Source organism: Limulus polyphemus, unplaced genomic scaffold (assembly GCF_000517525.1).
Source record: "Limulus polyphemus unplaced genomic scaffold, Limulus_polyphemus-2.1.2 Scaffold5467, whole genome shotgun sequence".
NCBI lineage: Eukaryota > Metazoa > Arthropoda > Merostomata > Xiphosura > Limulidae > Limulus > Limulus polyphemus.
In genome coordinates, this window is record NW_013671077.1 from 22,516 (window position 1) to 33,796 (window position 11,281).

The window sequence follows — 11,281 nt, forward strand, 5'->3', positions numbered from 1 at the left end:
ACATCAATTAGCTTGGATAAATTTGCAACAGCTCTTGTTGCATAGTTAGAAAACCAAAAAATTTGTGATAGTTATGGGACATCGTCTGCTTTTTGAATGTTATTATTCTATGTTCTTTGGTGCATTATTTAATTAAGTAAAAATTATTTAGTGCACTACTACCATTATTATAAAAAGAACAGGGTTAAGTAAGTGTCATCAACGGTCAACAGCAAAAAAAAAAAAGAATGTCCAGGTAAGTACTTTATTTCTTGTTTTACATGTGTATTATTTATTATTATAAAAGTAACAAAAATGTAAAAATAAGTAACTCTTTAAGTTAGTTAAGTTTAGATTAGGTAAAACAAACAATAATGATAATTTTTCACGAGGCACACACTTGAGCAGCTAGGACTTGAAATAGCACATGGGTAATGTAATTTGATAGTGTAATGTGAGCCACACATTCCCCAAGTGATTTACAATTTATGTTTTAATGTTGCAAATAATAAATAGACATGGTTCAGAGAGTAATAAATTAATACAATAAATAGATGTATACTGTTATGAGTTTAAGGCTTAGAATTTAAAAATGTAGTTTCATGTTATAACTTGAAGTCATTCTGGAAAGAATAAATGGGTAATCTAGATTTATTTAGATTTCTTTCTTGGTGGTCACGAGGTCGGTCAAACTGACCAACCTTGTATAGAGTTAGTATAGAGTTTGAAATGTATTTAGGAGGTTTTAGGGATTATGCAAATGACATTTGAGATTTTTGAGATGAAGAAAAATATTTTTAATCTTAAGATAAAACTCATTTTGCTCTCGGACAGATCAAAAAAAGACTCAATATATTCACGGACAAATCTTTAGTAAAAATATTTCATTAAAAACTGATTTTATGTACAAAGGACTTGTAATGTTTACTAAAAGTCTGCCAAATTTTGTTAAGATACACATACTGTATTAAAAGTTATGGTATTAAAATTAGATACAAGTAAAAATGGTCATGTAATTGGTCCTTGGGACCAAGTTCTTATTAAGAGAGTTCATAATCGGAAAGTAAAGAGGAAAGTGAGAATGAGAACCTACATATTTTGTCCCCCTTTTGTTTCGTATGAGAAAACAATAAATTTAGAAAACTTCTTAAACATTACATAACAGAAAAACTCACTTTCTTCCCCCTATTTATTTTACTCTCTGATTTTGATAATGAATAGTATCTCCATATATAACTGCTATATCATCCCACAGCTTATAATAAGACAATGCTAAAATATAGTGTGAAGTAAGAAAAAAACCTCCCAATCAAAGCAATTTTATATAGCTTTACCATCTTATTACAAACCTTAGGCTGCGTAATGATATCCAACTGTTCGCCTCTGTAGAGAATGGGGATCTGCATTGACAGTCTGTTGTACAACCAAGTCTCAACACCTGAGAATAACAGACCTCCACCCACAACAAGAATACAACTGAACATCTTCCTTTTCAAGTCATCTGAATCTAGAAAATTGAAAATTTATAAAATAGAAATGTTAACTGTACATCCACATTTCTTTATTTACTCAAAATAAGATAAAGGTAATAATGGTTACATAAATATAGTACAAACACAAGTAATTGCAAAATATTTGATTATTATCTTAATATTGTAAATAAAATCTCTAAACAAGGTAATTTCCTTTTTTTTAAAATAGCTAATGGCTTCTAACAAACACTTAACTAGTTATGATGCTTTTTCTGTAAATGCCATGCTAACATAGCCATTGTTCATTTTTATGAAATTTTAGATTTTTAATGCAAATCATTTTTATAAAAAAGTGAAAACACATAACTTCACATCAGATATGTATAAAAAAAAAAGCCTTTCAAGATTTCAATCTAAGTATTCAAGGTTTTTTAAAATCCTATGAAAAGAAAGATACAAGGTATAAAACAACAAAAAAGAAAGGTCAGTTTTCTTTTTTCTGTAATTTTTCATGTTTTCAAATCAAATTATTCTGATTGATCCCCCATTATTTTGTTCAGTTAGTTTTTGGTCATTCCTTTATGAATACTGGACAGTCCAATTATTTTCTATCAACTGCAAACAATTTCCAGCAATCCGACAGTATCTTTTTCTTTCTTTTTTTGTTTGAATGTTAAAGTATCAAATGTTAACCAATGCATGAATCATATTTCTGGGTCTTTTGGATGCCACAAATAGGCATAAATGACAAACTCCAGGACTTTCAAGTATTAAAATTTCACACTCCTAAAGAATTTCTAGGTGTTGTATGAACACTAATAGTTCAGAAATTGTGTGCTGCACATCAGTATTTACAACCAAATTTAACAGTTATGATTGAATGTTCTAAAAGTATACTTTTGACAACTTAGAATTATGAGTAATAATGATCTGGGAAAGAAAAAAAGATTACATTTAGTTTATTAATAATTCTATACAATTTTATGAATTTATTTTATGCTGTTAATTCTTTAAATAAAATAAATTTTCATGTTCTTAAAAGAAAGCATAAATCTTATAGTTTTCAACATTATCTGCTACCTTCCTCCTACCTAGGTAGTCCAAACCATAAAATATGATACATATGTAACATAAGTTACTGTGCTATTTGTAAGATAAATATTTTACTAATTCTTTCAATTTACAAACACAGTTTTTACATCTTAAAAATCACTTAAGAAATAGTTTTTTCACCCAAGTAAAGTTTGGTTTCTAAGTAAGTAATCAGTGAAAGAAAAATACCATAAATTTTGAATTTTTAAAAACACATTTTGCTAAACTATTAATACATGAAATTGCTTGTAAATCCATGACTTTTGTTGGCTACAGGGTCTCTAATTGCATACAAGTCATACAAAATATTGCAATTAATTCCACTACCTACTATTGAGGTCCCCCCAACCATTTTACACAGAAAATGAGAGATTTCTCGCAATTGTTTTCATCAATTCTTTAAACTGAGTGTTGCAACAGGCAAAACTACAAAATCAGTAGTTCAATCCCTCTAAATACATCATCTTAGAAGCTAATAACCCTTTCCATACAAGTAGGGGGTCAGAGCACATGTCATCATGTTTTGTAGACTTGCATTCAAAATTTTATTAAACTAATATTTCAAAATGTATGTCAATAAATTTGGCATTAGATTGTAATTTACAATTCAAATTTTAGTATTATACATCATTTAATTTCTTAGTTCAAAAGTAAATATTAAAAAAAAATCTAAATATTGATTTTTGTGTGTCACATTGTATATCATCATTGGCTTTTGCTTAAATTACATCTTATGATTCTAACAGTAAACGGCTGTAGTTTTTAACAAATTAGAAACTCAAATTACTAAAATAATTGTTTATCTATGCTTCCTTCTCTTAACCCTATTTCCCTGGTGCCATTTTTTAAATTTTTTTCTGTATATGGTACTGTGTTACATTCAAAATTTAATTAAATCACTTCACTATCAATATATGTCAATGAAATTAACATTATAATGTTTTATAATTTGAATTTTTATATTATCTAAGCTTTAATTACTTTGTTTCAAAGGAAACATTTAACAAAATAGTTAAACTGCAGCTTTTATATCATATGAACCATATGCTATACAAAAATTTCAACTTTAGCAGCAGTTCACTCTTATCCAAATAAAATGGCAGTGTACATGAGAATCCAGAAACTAATGTACATGTGTTTGAACTATCTGACACGCGAGATCAAAAGTCTGCAGCTGTATTCTCTGGGAAACATTGATGGGTGCCATGCCCACCCTCTATACTTTGCCTTGAGATCTACAACGTACATGTAGTTAGTTGACACAAGTGTATATAGTCATTAGAAAGAGCTCCATTTACACTACACTCCATCAATGTTCAATTTGAAATTGGCACACAGTTTTTGTATTGTAGTAAATGTAACTGTCATTACTATTGTTGTCTGCTTCATTGACTATAGCACTTTCAGTGGTTTCTTACCTAAATATGCTATAGTTAGAGACAGTTAAGTTGTATTTAGGTCTTACTTTATATTTTAGCTAATTATGTATTACGTGTATTTTAAATATCGTATTTGTATGGCTTAATGATTTTTAAAAATTTAACTTGTAGCCTGGATTGTGAAAGGTTATAAAAAGATGGCATATATAAGCACCATCACTGCAGGAAGTCTGTCGAAATATCTTCATACAGCCCCATGGGCATCAGTTGACATATTGACATAAATGATAAAAGACAACGAATCTGAAAGTAAATTACAAATAAGCTATAAGTAAAAAGATGAAATTACGCATATAAGAAAAATATGACTATTCTATGAAGAGTTAAAAGGTATGTACATATTTCCATTTGTTAATTTTAAACATTTTATTGCACTGTATGTTGATAATAATAGTTAGTCATATGGTAGAGAAAATATAAAATAAAATATAACCTTTTACCTTCATTTATGAGGCTCTACAGATTATGCAAATGAAATGTGAAACTGTAAGATTAAAAATAGTATTTTAATACTTCATATAAAAATTGCCTTGCAGGTGAACTATTCAGGATTCAAATGCAAGTAACTAAATGAAATGACGAATTTTTATTAGAAATAGTAAAAAAAGGGTAAAAATTAATTTTTTTTTCTGAAACTACATACTTTTAAAAACATTTTTCTCAGATTTCAAATAATGAAATGTGACAAGAAGGGCATCACCTTCTATCTGATAGCAAATCCAGGCACCATAGGGTTAAGTACATGTTTATAACCAATCAAAATTACTCATTTTGAATTACATAATCCTGTTAGTCTTCCTAAAGTATTTATGTGGATAAAGTCATTATAACCATTGAAGTCTGAAGTGTGATGATCTAGGTAATATTATGATTAGAAATTATATTTTTTAGACCAAAAGTTATAATTTTCCTATACTGAAAATGTCTTTCTTATAGATACTTGCCTCCTCTCACATAAATAGCTATTCTCATTCAGTGCTGGCCTCTATATGTAAAAACAAATTTATGCATGCCACAAGCCTTTTATCTCCCCTCAATTGGAATTGACTGATTCCAATGCATCTTTCATGCAAATCATCATGTGACAACCCTCCAACAATAAGAGTACAATATACTCTCATAATGCATGTGACTCCCTCTATTCAATTCTAACAAACTATCACTTGTTATTTGTTAGTACTCGTGTTCAGACGTTTTTTTTCTTTTGGTGCTCTTCGTGCGATTCGCATTTGTGACTTTAATTTCCAAAGAGGGATTTCTTCATAAATTTTTTTTCTTTACATTAAAAAAGTATTTGACTTTAACTTCTTTTCCCTGTCTTTATTGTTTTTTTCTCACACTTGAATTTTTTAAATCAAACACTTTTGTTTGATACATTTCTCTACAATGAATTCTAGGGTTCATGTTACTACTTCGAGTATCATACCTCCTACTACCACTACTTCACAGGCTGCAGGTGGGGGAGACCTGTTGTTGGATTTATCTGTGATCATCCACTGTGAGATTGATTGTAATATGTATCAACCTTCTTCTTCTGAACTTGCTCCACTTCCTTCTGAGCAAGCCAATCCTGTTTGAGCTGATGGATATTTTTTCCACTACCGGGTTTTACTGTGTCTTCCTATGCCTCACCTGTGGAATCAGCTCGGCCAAATACCGCATTTTTAGACATGATTTCTCAGGTATGTGATATTTTATCCATTTCCGTGATTTCCTACGATCCCCCTCATTTTGGGTTGCACAAGAGTTTTTCTTCTCCATATTTAGTTTTCCCACCCTCCCTGGATATTAGGGTTCATGCTGAGCAATTTGCTTCACAATTGGTTGAGGGTGCCAGCATGCCTCGCCCTCCATAGACTATGGATCAGTGTGAATTAGCTTACTAACAGACTTTCTGTTTGTTTCTCGACTCAACAGTTGGGGTTGATTTTATCTGTGTGGGGGGGGCAGTCCCTGATTTTCCTGTGGATTTAACCCATACCCAGTTTTTACGCCTTCATCTTACCCTTACTTCCTTTCCGTGGTACTTATCTACAATCCTTCTCCTTTCTGAAATGATCCACCAAGACCCTGAAGGTTTTTCGAGGGAAAGCCTCTCCCTTATTACCTCCACATTGGCTAGATTGTTGTCTTTGGATCTTGCTTTACACATGTGGTTTCTCTGTTGTTGGGATATTTTGGGTAGAGATGCGGCCTTGTCTCAGGTTTATTTGCCACTCCCTTATCTTAGAGATTTATGTATGGCCCCTTTACTTTGGTGGGATGTTTTCAATTATGTACCTGGGACTTTTGGAATAACATGTGGAGTCTGTGCATCAACATTCTATCCTTTCCTCATTGGTAGCACGTTTGTCACAGTCGGAGCCAAGACAAGCCTCTATTCCTGTTTCATGTCCTTGTCCTTTTCAGACTTTATCTGTTCTTCCTTCCAGGGGTTTCTCATCTCATCGTATTATTTGACATAGACAGACACATCACCAACAGTACCAGTGACAACCCAGTGGGAGCTTGATTGTACGAATTTGTTCCCCTTTGTCAATCTTTCACCACAGATCCATGTTTTTTTTTTTGGTTCTATCAGAGGAACTTGTCCTACAATTTCTTCCCCTTCCTTTGTCTCAGATACCCCTGTCCTTCCCCATGCCTAGGGATCCTACCACCAGCTAGCGTCTGTCGGAGGTGGTACATGACCTTCTGTCTAAAGAGGCCATCAAACCTGTTCATCATTTTTCTCCAGGCTGTTTGTTGTTTCCAAGAAAACCAGGAACTGGTGGCCTGTAATAGATTGTCCTGTCTTAATCAATTTCTCAATCTGCCCTTTTTCACCATGGAGTCATTTCTCACCCTCAGTTGGGCTTTTTCTCCAGATTTGTGGATGACAAAGATGGACGTCGCAAATGGTTTTTGCATATCCCGATATCTCATCAGTCATGACCCTATGTTCAGTTTGTCCACCACAGGGTGGTTTATCAGTTTCATGCGTTGCCCCTTGGGCTTGCTTCAGCCTCATATGTTTTTCTTGGGTGGTCAGAGCATTTACTCATCCCTTACATGCTTTCGGGTTGTGCTTTCATCATTATATAGATGACTGTCTACTGTTAACTTGTTCTGAACAGGAGTCAAGCCATTACACTCAACAGCTGCTCCTGGAGATGGCTAGAGTGGGCTGGTTAATCAAGTTGGAGAAGCCATTTCTGTGACCTACCCAATATCTTGTCTATTTGGGTATTTTTTTTTCAACACCTATTTCAGTAGGAGCCAACCTTCTCCTCTTTGATTTTGTTTGATGGAGCTTTCAATTCTATACACTCTTACTGCTCCCTCTGTTACAGCTCATGAAGTTCTATTGCTTTTGGGGATGTGGTCTTTCATGACAGCCCCTGTCCCCTTAGGATGGACTCATTTGCAGGCTCTTCATGACCAGTGGAATCTCATGAGGGATCCTTTCATGGCTCTTATTACCCTTCCTTGGGATATTGATCTTAGGGCCGAGAGGTAGTATCATATTATCATCCTGGAGCTTCTTGCTGTACATTGTGCTTTGGTTAACTTTTCCATCTGGCTAGAAATCATTTGGTAATAATCCATTCCAACAATTCAATGGTTGCTTATCTCAATCACCAAGGTGGCACCCGCTCTCAATCCCTCTGTATTCATATGTTGGAGCTTCTTTTTTGGGGCCCACAAGCTAGATATTCATATCATTGTGTGTCATGTTTTGGATGGTTCCAATCTTGTTGCATATTGGCTTTCCCATCTAGACAAAGTCTATTCAATGGAGTGGTTTCTCAACCTTGTTGTTTTCCAGTGGCTTTGCCTTCAATGAGGTAATCCTCACATTGATGCTTTTGCCACATCCCTGAACCACAAATTTCTTCTGTTTTGGTCTCTGGTTCCTCATCTTCTTGCTCTTGCTGTCGAGGCTTTCAGCCAAGACTAGACCAACACATACCTACATGTCTATTCTTCCATTTGACTTCTTCATCAAGTGATTTTGATCATCCATGCTGCTCCATGTCAAGTCCTTCTGATTGCTCCTTACTGGCCAGCTCAGCCGTGATTTCCACGGCTTCTTCAGCTCCAACTTACCCTTTCGTTACCTCTTCCTCTGACTCTATCCCTTCTTCATCCATCTCGGTCACTGGTGCTTCATCCAGCCCTTCCTATCCTCCATCTTCATGCCTGCTTTTAATCTGGTCATTGGCGAGGAGATTTGGCTTCTCCTGATGGGTAGCTTCTTTTCTGGCTCATTCCATTCGCCCTTCTTTCATGGAAGTCTATCAACGTAAATGGAATGTTTTATACCATTAATCTCTGGGTCAAGGGTTTTCTCCTTCTCAACCCACTGATCCTTGTATTGTGGATTTCCTCACTTGGCTTTTCGATCGAGGGTCTTCTGTTTCCTCAATCTCAGACGGCCTTGTCCCACACCTTTCATTTTTCCTGATACCATAGGTTCTTTACCTCTCCTACTCTTTCCCTGTTGATATGTTCCTTCCGGATTTGTTGTCTGTACAGGGGAGGCTGCCCTTCCAAATTGGGATGTTAATGTGGTCCTTCAATGCCTCACTTTGCCTCTGTTTGAACCACTATCTACGTGCTCCTTGTTTCACCTTTCCCTTACAACTTATTTCCTTCTCCTCTTAGCATGTGGACATCTAAGGTCTGATTTATTTGCCATTGATGTTTCACACACTTTATCATTTTACATATGTTCTCCTTTTTCCAGATTGTTCTTTCCTCCCCAACACTTTGTTGACTTGTGAGGTTAACCCCTCCATTTTGCCAATTTCCCTTCCTTCCAATTCCTATTTTTATTCTCAGCCTGATCCAGATAGACTTCTATGTCCCATACGTGTTATTATCTGTTATAATGCCTGCATGGCTTTCTTCCTTGGTGCCTATTCATGCTTCTTTATTCCTTGGCAGCCATCCTCTGTTCATGATCTTTCTCCTTCCACACTCACCAATTGGGTTTGGCTTTTAATTAGATTGGCTTATTCCTCTTTATCATTTTCCTCCTGTTCTTTGTTCCGGGTGTCTTCTAATCAAATTCAACACCTTATTTTTTTATTAGCATCTCATCTTCATCGTCCCTCTGAGGAAATTATTCAGTCGAGTATGTGGACTGCCCATAATACGTTCGTCTCAATTGCATAGTATCATGTTTCTTCCTCTTCAGGCTATCGTCTTCCACCTGTAGCCATTCTTTAGGCTTCAGTGAGACTTGGAGTGAGTAAGTTATTTTTATTATTCTTTATTTCTTTTCAGGGGCCTTTTTCCATTTTTATTATTACTCATTGTTTGGATCGCACTCTGTAGCGAGTAGCGCCTTATCAGGTATTCTTTAACCGATCAAATCTGCACTGTAAGGCCATGTTGGCTTACATATTATATTTCCATGGTCACGCAATGCATACTGCAGAGATTGGGTGTTCCACAAGATCACTTGTAGGTTTATCCTCATGATGGAATTACTTAAAAAATTTGCCCGTCCTGAACCATAATCACATATGGACTACATGGGTAAAGAAGAAGGGGTTAGCTGCCTAGTCGGTATGGTATGCTTTTAAAAATAGGGTTTTGTGATCACCCATTGCACTGTCTCAGGTGTTGACATTCCTCCAAACTCTCCACTGCATTTTTTCCATCCTTTTCTTCTAGCGGAGTTTGAGAGCCCTTACCACTTTCCAGTTCCATGGAGGCATCCTTCTGAATGGGTTAATGAAATACAAACAAAATATAGAAATTATTATAAAACCATTCAATTGAGAGCAGGGCAGTGGTGTTCTGCTGGTGTAGATGATGTGAGAGCCTCCAATATGAAATAAATATAAACGTGAGTGAGACGTCAAAATTGTAGTTCACCCCTTCAATTGGGATCCCTCATCCTACCCACACTTGGGTGTCGGTTCCCAGTGACTGGGTTTTAGGATTTAGAGTTGTACCAATCAACATAAGTCCTCACACATGTATTACAGGTGTCTGTATTCCTCCCTCTTGTTACTCCATCTGTGTTGTGAATTATGGTGGAGGTACTTGCAGATTATTACAGTTCTTCCACTTCCACTATCCCTCGATACTTATCATTCCAAGGATGTTAGTGTGCTTGGGGCAGTTCCAGTCAATTTCAATTTTGAGGGAGATAATTTACATTACACAGACATCTTTTTAATACCGGATGTCGTGTTCCTGGATCGATTTACCAGTTTCTTATATTAACATGTGCCCTTCGGTTTCATGAACTTGAGGTGAACATGGTATGATCTCCTTTCCTACCCCCACCAGATGGCTGGGTTTTGGATTGTAGTTGACTTGCCAGTGGTATGATCCTCTTACCCTTATCCCCCTGGGTGTCGGTTCCTGGTGGCAGGGTTTTGGATTGTAGTTGACTGACCAACAGTATGATCCTCATCCTACCCCCGCATGGATGTCAGCATGGGTTTTGGATGTAGTTGACTTGCCATGTATGGTCCATCACACCCTAGTCACTCTACACTAGGACACATCCTTTTAATTTTACCCACGTTTATACTTTCTGGAATAGAGTTTCATAAATATTGTATGGTACAGATCACTATCCGACCTTAGTTCTCTCCCACTTGGATGTGCTCCTCTGTTTTTCCACCCATATGAGTGACATTCTTCTATGATGGGTGAAGAGTATACCTAGTTCAGAAGTGGTGCGGTCCCCCAGATCAGATCTTAGAATCTGACTGTCTCATCTTAGGGAATGTCCTTTGGACGCTAGTGATGCTTCTTTCTTTCCCTCGTACTGGTCCCTCCAACTATTCAACGTGGGATTCTAGCTATTTGTCCCTTCTATCCCAGGAATTGTCCTAGAAGCACTCCTCTGAACCCTTTCCAGTAACTCAATATCCTTTCTTAGATAAGACCAAAACCATACATAGTAGTCCAAGTGAGGCCTAACTAATGATTAATAAATAATTATTTCTTTTGTTTGGAATTCATGTCTATAAGTATACTCTAAAATTCTGTTAGCAGGAATCAAAGTTAGATAAAATGTACCGTATCAGAAGTTATAATTTTCCTATGCTGAAAATGTATTTCTGATAGGAACTTACCTCCATTCATACTTCCCACCCTTCTTTCCCACAGAAAACTGGTGCTTCCACCTTCTGCCAAAACACGAAGTGATAGTTCAGTTGAATTGAAAAGAGGGAGTCACACTCGTCATGAGAGTATGGTGGAGGGTTGTTGCTTGATGATTTGCATGAGACGCATTGGAATCAGTCAATTCCAGTTGAGGGGAAATAAAAGGGCTTGTGGCATGCATAA

The 11,281-nt window shown here is 35.8% G+C and overlaps 1 protein-coding gene across 4 annotated transcripts in view; it reads right to left on the minus strand.

Annotated features, from left to right (window-relative positions):
- The window catches only part of LOC106472614 (actin-related protein 8-like), a 47,474-nt gene that overhangs the window by 5,117 nt on the left and 31,076 nt on the right, over positions 1-11,281 (minus strand). For all 4 annotated transcript variants that reach the window (XM_022401162.1, XM_013933265.2, XM_022401163.1 and 1 more), the window contains one exon: positions 1,329-1,486. In XM_022401162.1, coding sequence (XP_022256870.1) covers positions 1,329-1,486 — 158 coding nt within the window. The remainder of the gene's footprint in view (positions 1-1,328; positions 1,487-11,281) is intronic.